This window comes from Cebus imitator, unplaced genomic scaffold (assembly GCF_001604975.1).
Source record: "Cebus imitator isolate Cc_AM_T3 unplaced genomic scaffold, Cebus_imitator-1.0 Scaffold438, whole genome shotgun sequence".
NCBI lineage: Eukaryota > Metazoa > Chordata > Mammalia > Primates > Cebidae > Cebus > Cebus imitator.
In genome coordinates, this window is record NW_016107753.1 from 1175185 (window position 1) to 1197808 (window position 22624).

General features: G+C 34.2%; 1 protein-coding gene across 2 annotated transcripts in view; it reads right to left on the reverse strand.

Moving 5' to 3' along the window:
• NAALAD2 (N-acetylated alpha-linked acidic dipeptidase 2) overlaps window positions 1–22624 on the reverse strand; it is a 56349-nt gene that overhangs the window by 23656 nt on the left and 10069 nt on the right. The window contains exons 3-11 of one of the 2 annotated variants that reach the window (XM_017510386.2): window positions 15159–15345; window positions 13580–13681; window positions 12471–12596; window positions 10592–10778; window positions 6195–6288; window positions 5102–5200; window positions 1750–1835; window positions 1344–1463; window positions 1157–1239 (exon numbers count right to left, since the gene is read on the reverse strand). In XM_017510386.2, the coding sequence (XP_017365875.1) occupies window positions 1157–1239; window positions 1344–1463; window positions 1750–1835; window positions 5102–5200; window positions 6195–6288; window positions 10592–10778; window positions 12471–12596; window positions 13580–13681; window positions 15159–15345 (1084 nt within the window). The remainder of the gene's footprint in view (window positions 1–1156; window positions 1240–1343; window positions 1464–1749; window positions 1836–5101; window positions 5201–6194; window positions 6289–10591; window positions 10779–12470; window positions 12597–13579; window positions 13682–15158; window positions 15346–22624) is intronic. The other variant, XM_017510387.2, reaches the window with a different exon arrangement.

Sequence of the window (22624 nt, forward strand, 5' to 3'; positions counted from 1 at the left end):
CTTTACTTTTTTCAAACCTTAATAGAACACCAGGGATTGTAAAAAAAAAAAAAAAAAAAAAAAAGACTCAACAGAATTATTATTACAATTATTATTCTTCTTAATACATGATAACACTCTTCTAGAAGAGATGTGATCACAAATTGTGTTTATGGAGCTTAGTCTTGCAGAAAGAGTAAAAGTTTACCACTGGGTCAAGGCAGGCCGGAAATGCCAACTAAAGAAATCAGCTCATGCAGAGTTGTTGAACAGTATGGCAAATCCCCATGACACAGTTTACCTGTGTAACATACCTGCACTTGTACCCCTGAACTTAAAATAAAAGTTTTTTTTAAAAAGTATATGCTTACCTTTTACAATTAAGAACTTAGAGATTACTTTACAGAGACACTAAAGGAAGAAGATGAAAGAAAAGGGGCCTAGGAGAGACCCTTAAATATAAATAATTAAGAGCTAGTGACAAATGACAATCAATCATATCTGAAGAAAATAAACGCCACCTCTGAAATTGTAAAGCAGGCCAATTTATTAAAGTAATTCAATTCACAGAATTATCACTTTATATTTAACAATGAAGCACCTATCTGTTGTAAATGCTAAAGTATACTTATGGTTGCCATTTTACATGGAATCTGTAAATGTGAAAATATCATTAACATATGGCCATCTTAATAGAACATCTTTTATTTTCTCAGATGGAAGAAGTCTAAAGAAACTTCAAAAACTTAAAAATTAGCTCCAAGCATCTGTATCAGTTTTTAGATAATTCCCTTATCAAAAACATCTTGCCAATTTTGATTACTTTCTGAGCTTACTGATTTTACTTATTTTTTATAAAACAAATACAAATGGCAACTACAATATTTTGACAAGAGACAATAAGTTTGTTTGTAGTCTAGTAATAAGAGGTTATTGCCAAACTGATGTGAAAGTAAAAACAAACCATTTCCTAAATTCTCGAGTCATTCTCCAAACCAAAACTATATTAGGTAATGGAATGTATTTTTAATCATCCCGAGATACGTATGTGTGTATGTGTGTATGTGTGTGTGTGTGTGTGTGTGTGTGTGTGTGTGTGCGCGCGCGTGTATTTATATTTATATACATGGTCCCTGTTGACCAAGAAAATAATAAAAACCTTCTTTGTCTTATTTACCTCAGCCCATTCTGTGGAACCCAGAAGTCCAAATTCTTCTGCATCCCAGCTGGCAAAAATGATAGTTCTTCTAGGTCTCCAGCCTGTAAGTATTGTCAACACACACGGTTAGGTACAGCTGCCTAAAAATAAAAGAAAATTAAGCAAGTCACTTTTTGTCATCACCTAGAAAAGAAAAGTTGTTTACCTTTACTCATCAGTTTTCCAAAACTCCGGACAATTTCTTGCAAAACAGCAACCCCACTGGTTGGGTCAACAGCTCCAAATACCCAGGCATCCCGGTGACCTCCCAGAATAACATACCTGTCTGGAAAATAGTATATTAAAAAAAAAAAACCCTACAACTTTGAATACATTATAAATATTTGTAATTTATGTTTTTAAATAAACATCCTCTTGCTTGAGTTTTCTGTATAAAAGACAAGAAACACTATAAAGTCTTTGTTTAGAGTTGTACAATTTTCCCCAAAATTTAGTAGTTTCAAATCAGCCAAAAAAAAAAAAACCCACATCAATTGCTGACTACAATTTATCTTTATTTACTCTTTAATTTTTGTAAAAACAAAATGTTTTTAAAAAATTATCTGACTCACCAGGTTCCACAGATCCTCTGATAGTCCCAATTACATTGTAAATCCTTGTAATTTTATTGATGTTATGAACATGCATTCTAACCTTCCTAGAATTTGAAAAGGAATAAATTACTTACCACAGTGAATTATGTTGAGTTTTTTACAGTGTTTTATTACAAAAAAACTATTTTCGTAATAGTGCTTTATTATGAAAAGCTGTGCAATAGCATCCCACCACCTAAATTCAATAATTGTTGACACTGTTGAACCATTTGCAAGTAAAGTAGACATTATGCAAATTTACTTCTAAGCACCTAAGCATGCGCCTTGAAATCAAATTGTAAAAGCTGTTTTGTATTATTTTCTCATAGCTATATTGTTATTTGTTTGAAATTCAAAAGAGTTTATTATTCAAAATATCTTATTTATTCTAAATTTTAAAAATAGACCTTACAGAAACAAATAAGACAGTCCATTATGTAATAAAGAAAAAAAGTATAAGCATGTTATTTGAATATATCTATTTATATTTATATTAAATCGTAGATTCAGTAATTATCTTCATGATTATGGAAATGGTATGTAAGTTTAAGAGCTGGCTTAGTGTCATCTATAAAAAACAGAAAATTCTGTTGTTAAATGAGAATTTCGGAAGCTCCTGCTAAAATGCACAACTATATAATGACATGTTTCTAGGCCATCCTTGTTGATTCTGATTTGGGTCAGTCTTTTAATATTCATTCATGAGTTACAATCAGCCAAATTAGAAAACTAGGGAAAATACAATCAAGCTCAGCCAGACAGGAAAAAAAACTGTTACTTGCATTTTATGAATCCAAAATAACATGGGAAATTGCTACTTTCCCCAAGAGAACAAAATTAATCTTCATTTATTCAAAGGGTAGGGAGATCTCAGTTGTTTCTAGTTTGTAATCATGTTTTAATGGAATAATGAATGAGCTGTCAAAACTTGTATATTGTTAAGAACAAATTCTGGCTTCCTCCACCCCACCAAAATATACTGTGCTTCTGATCTTTAATCCATTTGTAATATTCAACTAAAAGTACCTCAGAGTAAAACTAATCGATAGGTATTCTCATTTTTCATTTTAAGGCATTAGGTGCATGATTTCTTTTTGCTAGCAACAGATAAAAATTAATAGCAGAAAAGCAGAAATATTGTTTAGCATGTGTCTCTAAAAATATAAGCCCTGGATACATGATTAGTAAGAAACCCAAATTGGTTGGTGTTGTGTCATTAAATGAAGAAAATTAAGTAAAGAACAATGCAACATATAAGGAAGGAAAAGTTGATATTAGTCTGAACAAAAAACACAGGCTATCTGCTAAGATTCTCAAAGTGGCACATTCACATCTTTAATCCTATGTCTTTCTCGTTTTTAGTATTTTTGAGCTCCAGAAGAATATTTATTTGTCATATTATTACTTCAAACTCATCATGCTTCAAATAAATTGAACTCTAGAATGCAGGCTCCACAGGGAGATTTTTGCCTGCTTTGTTCACTGCTGAATCCCCAGAACCCAGAATGGTGTCTACGGTATAGGAAATGCTCAATAAGTATTCACGAAATAAATGAATATGATCCTGTAAGGAAAACTGGGAAAAACTTTGGCTCATCCATTATTGTCACCTCTACCTGTCAGTATCCTTAACTAGACTATTTTACAGCCCTGTAGACAAAGAAGTTAACTTGTAGAAACATGATAGTAATGCAAATAATTCAAATCCACTGAAATGCACAATCTGTTTAGTGAAGGTCTGCATTCCTTTCCTCATCGTGGAAGATTTTGGGGGGTTCCACTTAGAGGTACAATGGATTCATTTTGCAGAACCAGGTATAGGCAACTTAAACCCATTCTTCATATCTTCTTTTGGCTCTCACACGTAAATTCTAAGCAACAGCAGAAATTTAACTTTGCTGATACTCTGTATCTTTAGCTTTTATTTTTTCGCTACTGATTTTGTGTTTTATGTTTCTGCTTTGCTTAGGGCAGATTAAGTTATTCCTCACTGGTGGCAACAATGATTGGGAATTTGCCCTTATGTCTTGTCATTTGATAATATCGGTAAATGAATTACTGGATTATCAAGTTTTCTGTGAGGTAAGACATGAGGGAAACCAGTTTTTAGTTTTGTGGTTGTTTGTGTATTTGTCCACTTTGAGTTAAAACCAATAGAGAATTCTGTGCTCACAGTGAAGGAGCACAGTTTTTTTATATCTAGACCTAGGAATGTTTATGATTTTGAGTTTACTCTTTGTGACTAAACTTGTAAAACTGAAGTTATATGTTTTCTCTGTCTGTATGTGTCTGTTTGTAAATCAAAAAGCCTTTACCTTTCATTGAGTAAGTTATGTTTTCCTTCCTCTGGAAGATATACACAAATTTGATAATATAGTCTCTTAAATTAAAAGAATACTGTTCTGATTGAATTTTAGAGATAAATAAACACATATAAATCAAACATTTCTAAACTTACTATAAAACAAGGAAATTGGACTTCTAATACTTTAAGCTTTCTGGAATAAGAGAAGTCCTACAGAAACTACAAAAATATTCTGAGAATCCAAATGCACATAGGGTAAACTGTTAGCAAACAAGACTGATTTAATAATTTTGGTTTAATAAAAGCAGCCATATGATTAATCAGTGCTACATTTCCCTCTTCTATTACAGTTCAGGCAAATCAAACTTCTTAAAGTTCTGATCATGCCATGCTATTCGACAACCCTGTACAAACAAGCTGATTTCTCTAGCTGGCATTTCCTGCGTGCCTTGACCCAGTGGTAAACTTTTACTCTTTCTGTTAGAATAAATTTGATAACACACAATTTGTGATCACATCTCTTCTAGAAGAGTGTTATCATGTATTAATAAGAATAATTGTAATAACAGTTCTATTGAGCCTTACAGTACCTATGTGATTTACCCATTTTAATTCATTGAACCCACACAGTAAGTGATCAACAAATGTTGGCTCCCTTCTCTCTTCATCTCTAACTCTCCCTTAGCTTCACCTAGTTTCTCACATGTATAGCATTTTGAAAGTTATTTGAAAAACTATTTTAAAAACTAGGTGAAGAGAGAATTTTGAAACACCTAGTTTGAAATGTTAAACCTGTAACTCAAATGTAGTAATTTCTGAGACTCTATGAAACTAATGTGATATTACTAGTGAAAGAATTAAATTTTTCATTTAGTAAGTACTTTTTAAGTAATTTAAATGATCAGTTGTTTAGCAGTGAAAATGGGAAAAGAGATAAGCAAAATGTACCTAGTAGAATAGTTATTTCAACATGTTTTCATTAAAAATATAAAACTTTTTCAGGCTACTAAAGTAATGCAAAATTACCTGAAAGAATGACTCCCTGTAAAGCCAGGTCCAATATTGTAACTCACATTAAGGGCTCCCTTCCAGCTCTCATCTGGTGGAGCGATTCCTCCCAAGTGGCTGTCAAAATAAAATGAAAATGGCAGAAAAAGGCTGAGTATCACAGTTTCTAAGGATAAATTATAAAGTTTGATGAGAATATTTTATTCATATATATAAGAATTATTTGTCATTTACTAAGTGCCAGGTACTGTCAAAAATCTCTCCCCTTGTGGAATTCATATTCTAGTGAGAGTCATACCGAAATCAGTGTACAATACATAATATGTTAGTGATAAGAACAAAGAAAAAATAAAATAGTGATCACAAATGGCAAGCCCATCTCCTTATGTTTGACCTTAATTATGTGGGAACTTACTGAATCCAAGAAGTCTTAAATACAGGAAATTAATGGCTGCATTAACGAGAAGAAATTCATTTGTAAAGAAGCAGCTGATTACACAGTAGGCACTCACACAATTATTAAGTTGTAATAATCATACAGGCATTTAAAAATGAGAGTTGGGAGATATGTAAAGAAATATCAGTTATAGAATACAATAATAATTGTTTGCTATATTCTAAATATGGTACTAAGTATTTTATACATACGATCTCATAATAATTCTATCAAGGAGTAATAGTTACTAGCATCATCTTACAAATAAAGAAACTGAGTCAGAGAAAGTTTAAGTAACTGGTCCAAGGTCATACCTCTGGTAAGTGGGGGACATTGTCATATTCTTATACTGAACATCGAGTATAAATATCTAATTAACACCTATGAAAATTCAATTGCTTGAGAAATCTCCAATCAGAATTATCTTTGGACATAGTTTGGTATTTGAGAATTTCATTTGTAGCAAACAGAGCAGTATTTTTAGTTTTATTTCTTAGTCACTAAACTGACTACTTTTCTAAAATAAAAATACAGTTTACTCTGTTATTCCTACTTCAGGACTTATTTAGTTATAAAACTTTAAGTTTAACATAAGAATGCCATGTAAGTTTTTGATGAGAAAACAGGCACCTAGTGCAAAATATCTTAATCTCATAACCAACAAGAAAACTATACCGTAATAATATTTCTGCATCATTATATCCAATGGGATGTGCAGGTATTTTGGGGATTCCCACTCCTTCTTCAACATCAAGTCTGAAAGTGTATTCTAAAACATCAAATGCATAAATGAAAACAATTTAAAAATCTGAGCAAGAGATATACAGGAATATTTTGCATTACTATTGCAGATTTGCTATTCATTTGCAATTATGCCAAAATTAAAAGTTCCCCCAAAGTCAAATAATTATTTTACTTAATACATTCTATTTAATAAATCATTTACATTTTAAGGTAGAGGTGATCGTTTCCCAAAGTTGTTTTGACATTTCACATAATTCTCTTGACGTTTACAAGAATATTTTAGTTCCTCAAGGATCTCCTGAATCCCTCTTAGAGAAACTTTATTAACCAGATGCTTAGAAAGTGTGTCCCAGATTCTGAAAAAAAAAAAAAAAAAAAAAAAAAAAAAACAAAAAAAAAAAAAACAAGGGAACATATGCACTCTTGGGAATAAATGAGAAACACCGTATTCAAATAGTAATGTCATATATTATTATTCAAGGAAGAATGAAAAATATTGCCAGCCTTAAAACCTCACTGGAATTGTGGCTTTTAGACAGAGTTAAAGGGACCCAATTTACCTTCATGCTTGAAACACCTTATTTTTAATTCATCTTATTTTATGTAAATGAAACACTTAAAAAATAATAAAATGTATAAAACAATAGTTCTATCATGAGATTTTTATTATTTAAGTAGCTTCACAAGATAACTGATGCTGAAACAAAAATTTTAACAATATAATTACACAGTAAATCAGTAAGTATATAAGACTTTAATAACACTACTAACTTCACCTAGTTGACATTTATAGAATACTCCAACCAAAAACAGAACACACATTCTTTTCAAGTGCATGTAGAATATATTAGATAGACCATATTCTTGGCCATAAAACACATATCAGTAAACATAAAAATCATACAAAGTATGTTTTCTGACCTAAATGGAATAAAATTAGAAATCAATGTTAGAATGATACCTAGAACATCCTCAAATATTTTAAAATTAAATAACACATTTATAAATAAACCATGGGTCAAAGTAGAAGTGAAAAGCGAAACAGAAAGTATTTGGAACCAAATAAAAATAAAAACACTAAGCCTAGGCAACACAGCAAGACCTATCACTAAAAACAAACATTAAAAAATTAGCTGAGCATGGTAGCACATGTCTATAGTTCCAGCTACTTGGGACACTGCGGCAGGAGAATCACTTGAGTCTGGGAGTTTGTGGTTACAGTGAGCTATGGTTAGACCACTGCACTCCAGCCTCGGTGACAAAGTGGAATCCTTATCTCCAAAATAAAATAAAACCACAATAAATTAAAATCTGTAGGATGGAGCTGAAGTAGTGCTTATAGAGAGAGGTATAGCACTAAATAATCCATCTTAGGAAAAATGTTATGCTTCCGACAAATGACATCAGATTCCACTTTCAGAAACTAGAAAAAGAACAAATAAAGGCCAAAATAAGCACGAGAAGAGACGTGATAAATATCACAGCAGAAATCTAAGAAACAGAACTGGCTGGGTTCCTGGTAGCTCATGTGTGTAATCCCAGCACTTTGGGAGGCCAAGGCAGGAGGGTTGCTTGAGTCCGGGAGTTTGAGACCAGCTTGGGTGGCATAGCAAGACCCATGTCTATTAAATTTAAAAAAAGAAACAGGAAACAAAAATAATAATAATGATAATCAATGAAACCCAAAGCTAGTTATTTGAGATCAGTGAAACTAACAAACTTCCAATAAGACAGATCACGACAAAAGGAGAAAAGACTAAATTGCTAAGAATGAAGAATGAATCCATCAAAAATGAAGGATAGAATATCACTCTAGTACCTGCAGACAGCAGAATAGTAATAAAATATTATAAACCACTCTATGCTCATAAATTAACAACTTAGATGAAATGGACAAAAATCTTTGAAAAATACAAACTACCAAGGCTCACTTGAGAATAAACAGATAATCTGCATAGCCATATATATATATGAAAGAAATTCAATTTGTAGTGAAAAACAGTTCTACGTGAAAAACTTCAGGCCCACACAGACTCCTGGGGAATTCTACCAAACATTTACAGATAACATTGAACCCATTCTTTATAAACTCTTGCAGAAAAGTGAAGATAAAATAGTTCCCAACTCATTTCTAAGAGGCCCGTGATACCAAATGACACAAAGATTTTGCAAGAAACTAAATCTACTAGTTAATATCCCTCATGACCATAGAAAGAAACACAGTTAAGAAAAAAATATCAAAAATTCAACAAAATATAAAAGGATAATACATTGTTACCAAACAGGTTTTAGAATGAGACGGTTGGATTAACATTAAATACAATAATATAATTTAACAAAAGTATATAATAACATATGATCATCTCCACATACATAGAAAAAGCATTTGCAAAATCCAATAAATATTCCTAATGAAAACCCTCAGTATATCAGGATAGAAGTAAACTTCCTCAGTGGGACAAAAGGAATCTGTTAAAAAACTAGAGCTAGCATAATATTTAACAGAGAAAGACTGGATACTTTCCCAGTGGAAACAAATAAACCAAAGATGTCTGCTGTAACAACTTCTATTCAACACTGTACTGGAGTACCTCCATAAATTGTATGTGAAAAGAAAGAAAGAAGAAAACATGTCCTGGGGTTCTAGCCAGTACAATCAGCCAAAAGAAAGACAAAAAGAAAGAAAGAGAAAAGAAAAGAAAAAAAAAAAAAAAAAAAAAAAAAAAAAAAAAAAAACAAAACAAAGAGAAAAGAAAAGAGAAAAAAAAAAAAGAGAGCGAGAGGTGGCGAGGGGGGGGGGGCGGAGGAAGGAAGGAAAGAAATGCATCCAGGTTGAAAACCAAGAAATAAATTATCTTCATCTGCAGATGACATAATCATTTATAAAACAGTGCTGATAGAAGCTACAAAAACCTAGCAGAATCGATGAGTTTTACAAGTTTGCAGGATACAAGACCAATGTATTTCTTTTAGAAATAGAATAGTGTTTGTTTCCTAGTAATGAAAAATTGGCATTGAAACTTTACAATAGCATAAAACTGAAATGTTTGTGAATAAATCTGACAAAAGGTGTGCATTATTCATACAGTGAAACTATAAAACTTTCCTGAAAGAAATTAAAGAATGTAGTTATATTTTATTTATGGATCAGAAAATTCAGTATTGTTAAGATATCAAGTCTCCCCAGATTTACCTATAGATTTCATTCAATCTCAGTCAAACTCTCAGGAGGCTTTTTGGTGGAAATTGTAAATTAATTATAAAACTCACATGGAAAGGACCAAAATTAGACACAACTTTTTGAAAAATAGAAGAGTTGTAACCTGGAAGACTTACACATCTGTTAGAATGTAAAATTTAAAAGACTGACATACTAAATGTTAGTGAGGACGTAGCAAATAGAACACTCATACATTGCTGTTGAAATACAAAATGAAACAACTTCAGAAAACAATTTTAAAATTTCTGCAAAAGTTAAATATCTAACTACCATATTTTTCAGGCAGTCCACTTCCAAATATTTGCCCAAGAGAAATAAAAGAATATGTACAAGCAAAGTCTTGTACAACTGTTCATTGCACCTTTATGTGTAATAGCCCCCACAGTGAAAGCAATCCAAATTTCTATCTACAAGTAAAAGAATAAACTGTGGTATAGCCATTCAAAGGAATACTACTCAGCAAAAAACAACAAAAAAACAAACAAACAAACAAAAACAACAACTATTGACACATATGCCAACATGGACAGATCTCAAAATAATCATGCTGACAGCAAAAAGCAGTATCAGTGGTTGCCTAGCGATTGGCATGAAGGGGGCAGGAAGAGTTGGGAGGGTGAAAATATAGAGAGACAAGAAGAAGCTGTTTTTGGGATAATGGTTATGTTCATTATTTTGATTGTAGAGATATTTTTCACATGTAGGTCTTCAAATTTTATGTTTTAAATAACACAAAAACTCATTTAAAAAAAAATAGAAATGTATGATACAAAGAAGGACACAACCCCTGGGTAATTCAGCATACCTAAATTATCATTTGTTAAGGGAGCATTACTTTAGGTATGAGGATTAGTAGTTCTGAACTCTAATAAAGGAAGAAGGAGAATATGAACTGAGTGTTCCCTCCCCATGCCCACATCTCATGAAAATTTAAAACTAAAACAATACAAGAGCAAATGTTTTAAAATTCCTAGCAGCAGTAATCCAAAATGACGTAAGTGTACCCCATTTTAGTTTAATATTATTCTGAACATGCTTGCTTTTATTCCTTCTAAAAGGGCAAGGGGTATTTTTGAAAAATTGGAGGACTGATAGGCTCATCCTTTACCTTTTGCTGGATAGCCTGGAGTGAGTGGGTCACCAGCACCATTCAAATTTAACACATTTCCTCTCTGGGCTGCAGTTCCAGGAAGATTCCATCCTTTGGGATACGGCTGTATCTCAGGAGCAAAATAGTCAGCTGGATCTGAGTACAAGATGATTCCTATGGCTCCTGCTAACATGGCATTTTTAACCTGCGAGGGCAATGTGCGATTCATAATGCAGATATGGCAAACAATTGGCTTATTCATATAAGAAAGACATTAATTTAAGAATGGAAGGATATTTAGACACTGCCTTTTATTATACCATTGCACATTCCGTTCTCTTGGCTTTGAACACAATTTACCACCTGTTGAATCTCACAGACATCCATTAGTTTATGGTCTTCTAAACAAGTTATCACTTTTTCTGTGAAACATTTATATTATTCCCTACAACTGTAGGATTAATGTCCCTTCTTTGTAGTTCTATATTTTCTGTATTATAGGATAGCTCATAATGCATTAAAATATCTTTTAAATGTCTATCTCCCTATTAGACGGAGGACATTTTTGAAAACATGAACCATGTCTTCTTAACTTTAAACGACTGCCCTCTAAAAGCTTGCACATCATAAAAACTCCACAAATATTTGTGGAACTACACTGATTTAAAATTCTATGCAGAGCAGTCATATTTTTGTGAAAAATGGCCCAGGGTTTTTGTAAACATCTAACAATCCAAACTGGCCTAGAATAGGAAAATGTACCCTGTGAGATAATAAATTCTGCTTCTCCAAAAGTGTTGTAGCAGAAGATGAATAATGGTCTTGATTCATAAAAATGTATTCCAATATTTAGAAAGCACCCTGTTTTGCCACTAAGAGTATAATCTGTCATAACTTTTTTGATGGAGAATTGATGTCTATCAAAATTTTGAAAGAATATATGCTATTATTTAGCACTCTAACTTCTGGAAATCTTTACCACAATAATCTTCACACAAATTTTTGAAGTATATATGAACAAGGATGTTCACAATGAAATTATCTGTAGTGATAACAAACTCAAGATAAGACAAACATTATCAGTAATAGAATGGTTAAATAAATTGTTTATCAATTCTGTGAAATATGATGCCATCATTTAAAATAGTGAGGTAATTAATAAGCAGTTATGTAGAAATTACTAAGTACCAGCCACTATCCTAAGTGCTTTCAAACGAAGTCATTCGATAAAGACTCTATGAGATTGGTGCTATCATTAGCATTTGCATTTTATACATGAGGAAGCTTGTAACATACTCACAGTAAAAGATCTAGAATAAATAGAAGGCAGACTAGACCAGAACCCAAGTGATACGGATCTAGGGGTTCTATACTCTTAGCCAGTGTATTACATAACTTTTAATATGGGGACATGAAGAATATGAGTCATGGCTGAATGAAAAAAATAAAGCCATGTAATAGACAGTGTATAATGCCCTCTTTGTAAAAGCAGATAAATAAATATATGTAAAATGGGCATATAGGTACAGATGTATTTATATTTCACAGAATTAGGTTTGAAAAAGCTATTAAGATTAATTATATTTGGACAATGAAGCGGGTAAAGCAGGGGAGCTTTTCATTTTTTACTGTATATAAATTTTCTTCAATTAAATTTCTAAAAGCAAATATTACTTTTGTAATAAAAATGATTAAAAAATAATTTTCTTTTCCAGGTATGTGAGAAAACATAAAAACATGAGTTTCTGTGTACCCATGGCGAATAAGAAAAAAAAGAAAATAAATATTTGAAAGCTATTTTGGAAACTGAGAAGCAAGTTGGTCATTTATACTTTATGTGTATATATATATATATATATATATATCTCCTCTTATTCTCTCTAGAAAAATACTGTACTTTATTTCCTCTGAAGATTTTTCCATATCTTGCAATAACAATCTTCCCAGTACAGTTGATGCTCATCTCTCTTTCTAGTTTGAAGAAGTCTTCAGTGCGAGCATAGTTCACATATACAAGATCTCCCTATAGGGAAAAGAAAATATATATAATACTGCTAAAATTAAAGAAAAAAATAAGTTTGCTTCACAATACTACATCATCAAAAGTGTCTCCTTTCTTTATTTGGGGAATAATAAACAGACCCATGGTAATTATGCAGAAGTCAGTAGAGAATCTTATAAAATCCTGAAGATTTAAAAAATGACAAATGTATAACATTTCTTTATTATTTTGGGCACGGAATTTCACTCTGTCGCTCAGGCTGGAGTGCAGTGCGCTATCTCTGCTCACTGCAACCTCCTTCACCTCCTTAGTGCAAGCAATTCTGCCTCAGCCACCAGAGTAGCTGCGATTACAGACATGCACAACTACACCCAGGTAATTTTTGTATTTTTTAAGAGTAGAGACAGGATTTCACCATGTTTGCCAGTCTGTTCTTGAACTCCTGACCTCCAATGATCCGCCCACCTCAGCTTCCCAACGTGCTGGGATTGCAGGTGTGAACCACCACACCCAGACAGACATATTTAAACAGTGTGTACTGTTTTGAAGAAATCAGTGTATACTAAGCCACAGGAAGTGGAGTAAACAAATGTCATTTTAAAAATCCTAACTATATTTAATTTCCAACTATTGCATTAAGAAATTCTATGACATCATCTATAAGATTATGTCTATGAATCCATAAAAAATTCACATTAAGAACAATGGAAAGAAGCTTGTAAAAACACCTACTGCCCTCACTAAATTAAAGGCATTGTCAGCAGTTTCTTTGTTATTTCAAAGACTGGTATCTGCTTCAGCAGGGTCTGTTTTTAATGTATTTGTTTTGTTTCTTTTTTCTCCGTCTGGTGTTTTTTTCTATTTTATTTTATTACCATTTTTTAAATTTGGGGATGAGGTGTTGATAGTACAGAATACCAAACAATTGGTTTTAGTGCTCTATACAGCTTTTAGATAGCAAAGGAACCATTTAAAAACTTGAATTAAAGTGTATTTTATTTTACCTCTGGCATGCCCTGGGCTGAGAAAGCATTATATGGTGGCACAATATTTGTGACATTCTCATATCCATCTGGTGGTGGTTCAAGGTATGATGTTTTGAAAATCTAGCAAGAATTAGAACATGTCATGTGGGAGAGAAAAATTCCAGATTATTGTTAAGGTATAATTCATTTGGCCTCCAAGTACATGCTTCACATTAAGCTTCCTGGAACTAGGTTCTATAATTAAATAGATAAATTACACTGACAACACTGAAGAAGAGTCTTATCATTATCACTGTTTTCCTAACAACAGAAACTTTTATAAATGCATGCAATCCCAGATAACCAAAAATTTTCCTATAAAGTTTAACAGTAGGGCGGATCCTCATTTTTTGACTATGCGCCTTTTCAGTTTCCTTTGTGGGCTCCTTTTCTTTCATCTTTATTTAAATAATATTAACCAAAGTTTTATCCCCAGCCCATCGCTTACCTCTATACTCCCTCCCTGTGAGACTTGACTATCAAAATTTTACCAATAGCTAATATGCTTATGATGTTTTCCTTTCCAGATTCATTTAAATGTTTGATGGTTATTTCATCTTTGACGTCCAAACTCAACATGTTAAAATTCATATTTAACATCTCCCACCCCTGAGCCTGCTTTTGGTCTGCATTTCCTACCTCTATTAATACCTTCAGTCATTAGTCACCCACATCAGACAGTCTAGGAGTCATCCTGAACTCTATCTTCCCCTCCTTCCCCAAGTCAATCACTAAGCAAGTCCTGCTAATACATTTCTTTACTATTTCTGAAATCCATCCCTTTTCCTCATTCTTACTAACTTCCTAATTTAAAGCTTTATTATCTTTTACCTGGACAATTGTTTTAAGACTACAAATTTAACCCCTTGCCTAGTCTAGGTGTAATCTACAGATGGCCCCGTCTATCAGAAATGACCCTCCAGCCACATCCTTCCCCTGCTCAAGACTGGTCATTGGCTCCCATGAACTGAAGCTGAAGTTTAAGCTCCTTAGGACAGCATACAAGCCCTTCTGTGATCTGTTCCCAGAACCTAACTACTGGTTTATCTCATATCATGGCCCACTTTATATTTTACACTTTTGAAATACAGAAAATCATTACATTCTCCCAACAATGCTAAGCTAGTATATGCCTCCAAGCCTTTGCCAAAAGTTTGTTTTTTGTTGAGAATTCTCTTAGCTTATTTTGTCATGTGGTTAACTCCTTATGCCCTTCCATGACTCACATGTCAAGACTTCAGGGAACCTTCTTTAACTCCCAGGCTGGGCTGAGTGACCCTTTCCTGGGTAAATAATGAACTCTGATCATACCCTTCATAACACTTATTAGACAAATTTGAAGTCTGAAATGTTTCATTGTCTGCCTCACCTTACTTAGACAAAGGAACCATGTCCTAGTCTTCATTTTGGTCTCAGGACTTAACACCATGTCTAAAGACATAGTGAACACAGAATAATTCACTATTAACAGATTTCTACTTTTACTTCACCCTACATTACAATCCACATAAAGCAGCTGGACTGTAAAATACAAAAAGTACCAACGATTTCACATTACCTCAATGCCATGTTCATTCACAGTCGATATATAGTTGGCATTTGTCTCATTGGGGTAAGATAAGAGGACATCATAATGAACCAACTTGGCGGAATCTAGTCCAAATTTCTTCCACTGGGTTTGGATTTTCTTGGCAAGCAAGAAATTTTCTTCTGTTCCTGCCAGATGAGGAAGCTTTGTAAAAGAACTAAAATGAAAATAAAATATAAGAGGGAGCTAAAGACTATGCTCAGACAATGCGCCTAAAAACTATCCTAAACGCACTACTTACGCTTTGGGCATTACCATTTCTATATGACACATACAAGAAAATCAGCTAGTGTTATCAGTTTTTAGATAGGCCAATTTTTAAGTTACTTATATACAACTATAGTGTTCCTATTACGCTTCCTCAGAAGAGAACACATTCCATGGTAAACACCATCAGCAGAGGCTCAGACATGAGAAGATACCCTGGAAGAATGTCATACTTCTATACCAACAATGTTCCTTTTTGCTGTTTATCAGAAAACAAAGACATTTTGGGAAAAGAAAATAGATCTTAATATCTCACAGTGAGCACGTGGGCACTTCCACGTTTAACTTAAACAGTTCTGTAACCGGGTTTTTGGGGTGCTGGTGAGGCACAGCTCCCCGGAGAGAATGTTGTAGGTTCTTGGTCTCCGAGAGGGCGCAGTAAGCTCATCAAGGTGCGTGGTAACCTTGTAAAGTAAGTACCGGACCCAAGAAGTGTTGCAGAAAGGTAATTTTATTTAGGTAGAGAAAAGAGGGGAAAAAAAGAGGAGAAGACAGAAAAACTTCCACAATGAGTGTGGAAGGGGACTCCAGAGGGGAAATCCAGGAGGGGGAACAGAGCTCCTGCCCTGTGGGAAGGGATTCCAGGGAGCTGGAAATCCCGTGTGGGTGAAGGGGCAGGGGAATTTATCCTGGGAGACGAAAGGAGTTCCTTTAAACTTTGGCTGGGGTGATTGAATCTTAGTTTCTTCCCATGCCCGTGAAATTCAGACATAAATAGTTAAATCTCGCGAATGGAGAGAGATGGGAGGGGGTCATGGCACTGGGAAGTTCTTGCACTTAAAACTACGCCCCCTTGTGGACCCGGAAAGAGAACACATTCCCTCATTTCTACTGTTGATTGTCACATTTATTCCGATGCTTTTTTTATCTCATTGATGTCAAGGTCCACGGATTTTTAATATCCCCTAGTGCTTAGTTCTTGCCTTTACCCAAAAAGTATGGGCTTGCTGAATTTAATTTGGGCAGTGTACTCTTGGCTCTGGATGTAAATAAGTTGGAACATTTAAGTGACCTCACAAACATAGTTCTTAGTGAGATTTCTTTTACTTGAGGTGAATAATATTTTCAAAGTCCCCGGCTGGGCACAGTGGCCCACGTCTGTAACCCCAGCACTTTGTGAGACTGAGGAGGGTGGATCAGCTAAGGTCAGGAGTTCAAGATCAGCCTGGCCAACATGGTGAAACCCCATCTCTACCAAAAAATACAAAAAAATAGCCAGGCATCGTGGTGGGCACTTGTAACCCCAGCTACTTGGGAGGCTGAGGCAGGAGAATCACTTGAACCCAGGAGGTGGAGGTTGCAGTGACACGTGATCGAGCCACTGCCCTCCAGCCCCGGGATACAGAACAAGACTGTCTGAGGAAAAAAAAAAAAAAAAAGGAAAAAATTCAAGTCCCCCAACCATCAGTAGAGCAAAAAGAAAAATCCCTTTAAAAAAACTTTTTTTTAATTAACCAAATGACAGCCATAAAATATATGGCAGTAGAAGGAAATTAACATTTATTAAAAACCTGCCGTATGACAAGCGCTCTATGGTCACTTTCACATGTTTCTCATTTAATCATCATAATCCTTCTTTCATCATCCCCATTTTGCAAATGAGGAAAATGAGTGGCTGAATAATCTACTCATAATTTCGCAGCTAATAAATGATGGAACTGGAATCCAAAACTGCAGTTATCTGATCTTGAGAAATAGTGATATTTCTAAATAATTCATCTGCTCTTATTCTCCATGTGCTTAAAATTATTCTACAACTCCCTATACCCTGCATTATAAAGTTCACACGCCAACATGTCATCTATGGCACTTTTAGGTCAGGTCCTCTCTTCTGCCTTTTCAGATTAATTCCCCATCACTCTCCTACAAACTTCTCTGCTCTCTGTCATTGAGAATATTATTTTTCTCATAAAATTAACATGATCTTTAATACCTTTTAGCCTTTGCACAATGTCTTATCTCAGACAAAAATATTGTCGTATGTACTAGAATCTCCCTCTATCACCACTTCTACTCATTCTCCTTTCTCACTTGCAAACTATTAATAATTCATAAGGACGCTTCAAGCATCATCTTCTCTGAGATGTCCTTCTCTATGTCACAAAGTGAAAACTGCAGGTAGCAGATGTTTAATTTCTTACCGTATTTGTTTTAAAAAGTACAAATGTGTTCAGACAGAAGTGATTTTATATGTGTAGGAATAAGAAAGCACAAAGGCTAGTGATATTTCATTTCTACTTTATACAATTTATTATTTTCATTCTTACCAAAAGCAGGTAGGATTAGAAAAATCATACATATTTCCTTAAATTAGCAGGGAGGATTAGCCATGAATTTTTTTCCTCCCATCTTTTCGAGTACCCCCTGAAATAAAATAGAAAAGTACAGAAAAAGAGTAGCAAGGTATAACATCCTAGAGTTTCTCTGTATGATCCCAAGATGAGTATTACAGCTCCAGGCATACAAACTCACTCAGAAACTTCAGGAGAAGGAAGTACAAACTAGAACAACTATTCCTTCTTTTGTGTTTAACAAAGGAACATTTTTGTAGATGATCTCAGCTAAGTTTTTCTCCCATTTTATTAGGCAAAATCGGGTCATTTACCCCTTCTCAAACCAATCATTGCCAGACAGTAGATAATTATAATGATTGGCTTATGGACTAATCAAGAGACTTCTGGGGTGGGAGGAAGGTAACCGTCACTGAATACATCCCCTCCAAAAGGGAGGGAGAACACTCCAAGTCGAGGTTATATTAATAAGAAGGTGGCTGGGAGGAATAAAATTATTCCCACCATTAAGCCCTTTAACCCAATCGTCAAGCCCTCCTTTGCCTTCTAAACTCTTCTGCTGTGCTCACTAACCCTTTAGATCTACACTCAACAATTCACCTGTATCTGCAGCACCGTCTCTGAATATTTCATTGATCTCCTTGTCTTAACTGGTTTCCTCTGAGTACCCTGCTCACCTGCAGGGTGTATTATTTTCCATGACCCCACATATCTCGCGGCTAAAGTTCAGCTAGGAGGCTGTCTTACTCTCCATTGGCTCTTTCATATATATCTTTTTCTTCTTTCAAAACTAGCAGCCTTATTTATTTATTTATTTATTTTTGAGACAGAGTCTTACTGTGTCGCCAGGCGCCAGGCTGGAGTGCAGTGGCACAATCTCGGCTCACTGCAACCTTCGCCTCCCAGGTTCAGGCAATTCTCCTGCCTCAGCCCCCTGAGTAGTTGGGACTACAGGCACACACCACCACGCCAAGCTAATTTTTAGTAGAGACGGGGTTTCATCATGTTGGTCAGGATGGTCTCGATCTCTTGACCTCATGATCCACCTGCCTTGGCCTCCCAAAGTGCTGGGATTACAGGCTTGAGCCACCGCGCCGGTCTGCAGCTTTTTTGAAGCTTACACCAGAAGTCACCACCCACTACACCTTCTAGGTACTGTCATCTACAAAACTGTGGGTCATGCCTCTTCATTCATTAAAAGTTGGGAGCCCCTAATATGCTGTATTTCCCTCTATCCCTGTTCTCGTAATCATTCTTGGTGTATAATTTTTGTATTTGGTTGGATTCAAACGAAAGGAAAAGCAACACCAACAAGATACTTAATCATCATGAAAACTATTCAACGATTGTTTATGAACTTATGCATATTATACCCTAAAGCATAATACTAGTAATATAAATCGATTATTTTAATGTTTAGTCAAGAGCATTATTGTATTTTACTTCTGATGCCTCATGTCATTTTCTAGGACCTTTCATTTGGACACTTGATGATACGCTGCAAACAAAGTTCAATAGTGTTAACGTCTTACCTGGCCTTTTAAGTTAAGCAAATTTAAATGTAAGCACTCTGTCTCGCTTGGTAAGACATTCATGGCTGGACATGATGACTGACGCCTCTAATCCCAGCACTTTGGGAGGCTGAGGCAGGTGGATCACCTGAGGTCAGGAGTTCAAGATAAGCCTGGCCAACATGGTGGAACCTTGTCTCTACTAAAAGTACACAAACTAGCTAGGCGTGGTGGTGGCTGCCTATAATCCTAGCTCCTCAGGAAGCTGAGGCAGGAGAATCACTTGAACCCAGGAGGCGGGGTTGCAGTGAGCCAAGATTGTGCTACTGCACTTAAGCCTGGGCAACAGAGCAAAACTGTCTCAAAACAAACAAAACCCCAAACACTGCCATTCTATTCCATTGCATGAACCATGTATATAGACTGAGTCTCTCTTCAAGTGATATTCATCCCACTACCTACTCATTCTTTTCCTGTATCATCAAAAAAGCACCTCAAAACAGATATTTTGGATTAGCCTCTTAAATCTGATGTGCCTAGATGATAAATAAGCTCAAATTTTATAAGAACGGTAAAGCTGTTTTTATTCCTCATTACAATAGCTTACTCTAGTTTATCCATAGACACTAACATGGAACCTTGTGATGTCAGCAAACCATAGCACAGATGCGCAGAAAATAGAGATCGTACTCAGCTTATGATGAGGTTATGTCCCCATAAACCCATTGAAAGTCAAAAGTATTACTAAATTGAAAATGCATTTAATACCCTGATAAATCCATCATAAAGTTGAAAAATTCTAAATCAAGCCATCCTAAGTCAGGGATTATCTCTTAACTGCAGTGTATGCATTTCCCTGGGTATATTTGTCTCTAGGGTTTAACTGGAGTATTAGAAGAAGAGAAAGAACGGTGCAGAAAAATATTTTAAGAAATAATAAACAAGACTTTCCTAAATTAATGGAAGACATAAATTTACATCATTAAGAAACTCAGAGAGTCCAAACAGGCTAAATTTAAAGAAAACTATGCCTGGACACATAGTAAAACTACTGAAAATCAAAGACAAAAATGATACGTTACATGATTTAATCACTGCAAACTTCTCATCAGATGATACAGCAGCTAGAAGACAGTGAAACATTTAAAGTTCTAAAAACTTCATGTGTGTTAGTGCAGCGAATCCAGAATTCTATATCCAGGAAAAAATATGTTTAGAGAATAATGTTGAAATAAAGAATTTTACAGATGAAGAAAAACTAAGAATTTGTCACCATCAGATTCCACATTAAAGGAAATACTTAACAGAGTTATTCAGGCTCAACAGAAATAGCACAGGGAAACCTAAATCATCAGAAACAAATGAAAAACATTAAAAATGAAAAATACTTAAGAAACATGAAATACCAATTTTAACTTCAGTCGGTTTACAATACATATAAATGTTAAAAAAATATATAACATTAACATAGCATTATTTTTGTGGTTTATATTTCACGTATGTACGACAGCTACTATATAAAGGATGGTGAGGGAGAGAGTAAATGGGCATAGAAATATGAGTTTTCTCCATTTTATGTTAAGCGACACAGTTGTAAATTTAAGAATACAGTGAAACATTATAAATGTATAATACAATCTTTAGAGTATCCACTAAAAAGTACAAAGAGGTGTAGCCAAAAGATAAATTGAAATAAAATTTCATGTATTTTACTCACTATCAAAACAGTCAGAAAATGCCTAAGATACAGAAAAAAAACAGAAAATAAACCATAATGTGGCTGATTTAAGTTTAATTATATCAATCAATAACTATATTATATGTTAATGGACTAAATACTCAAAAGGCAGAGATTACCACAATGGACAAAAAAGCAAATATCTATTATATGCTGCCTACAGAGGGCATACTTAAATTAAAATTACAAAACTGGATAAAACAGCAAGTGACAACTGTGTTCTCTCTGTAGAGGGTACATTTTAATTCTAATGAAAGTGATAGGTTAAAAGTAAGTAGATGGAAGACATCCTATGTAAACATATGTATTAGAAAGCATAGCAAAAATGTCAAAAATTCCATTCATATGAAATGAAATAGACTTAAATAGACTATTACTAAAGATAATGAAGCACATTTCATAAAAATAAAAGGTCATTCTGTTTTGAAGACATAACAACATCCATTTGTATATGTCTAATTATTGAGCTTCAGAAAACACAAAGCAAAAACTGACCAAATTAATGGGACAAATAGGCAATTTCACATTCCTGGAGAAAATTATAATGTCCTTCTGGATTAAATTTGACCTCCTCCCAAATTAGTAAAGAAATAAAGGAATTATCCTATCAACCAGCTGAAAAAGAAAAATCATCTGATTATATTAATTGATACAGAAAAAGCACCTGACAAAATTCAAAACCCATTCATGATAAAAAAACCTCTCAGCAGTCTTGGAATAGAGGGGAGCTTTCTTAACTTGACAAAGAGCATCAACAAAATACCTACAGCTACATCATACTTAATGGTAAAACTAAATCTTTCTCCTTAAGATTAGAAGAAAGAAAAGAATGTCCATTCTCACTATTCTTATTCAACAAAGTAACGTAAGTTCCAGTCAGCAAAAAGAGGCAATTTTTCTTGAAAAAGTAAAAGCCATACAGATTAGAAAGCAAGAAGGAATGAAACATTCCCTATTTGAAGATGACATTACTGTCTACATAGAAAATTCCAGTGGCTCTAAAAGAAACAAATAAACAAAGGAAACTCTTTCCCACCTTCCAACCAAGTGCAAGGGGAGTGGCTCGCATCTGTAATTCCAGCATGTTTGGAGGCCAAGGTGGGAGGATTGCTCAACTCCAGGAGTTTGAAACCAGCCTGGGAAATACAGCAAGATTCTGTCTCCGAAAACTTCCCCAAAACCATACCTAATCTACCAATCAAACAAAGCCTTCTTAGAGTTCAGCAAGGCCACAGGATGCAACATCAATACATAAATGTAACGGTATTTCTATATGCTAACAACAGAGTGTGTGGAAATTGAAATTAAAACACAATATAATTTGCATTTGCTCCAAAGAAAATGACATACTTAGATGTAAATCTAACAAAGCATATAAAGCATTTGCTTAATACAAATTACAAAATGCTGATAAAAGAAAGATGATCTACAATTGGAAACATATTATCTTCATGTAACAGAAGACTGGGCATAGCAAAAATGTCAAAAATTCCAAAATTCCTCTATAGGATTAATGTAATTCCTATCACAACTCCAGCAATAGTTTTTTAGACAAATATATGTTTATTCTATATTTTAAATGAAAAGTTAAGGGACATAGTATAGCTACAGTAATTGTTTAAAAAATTA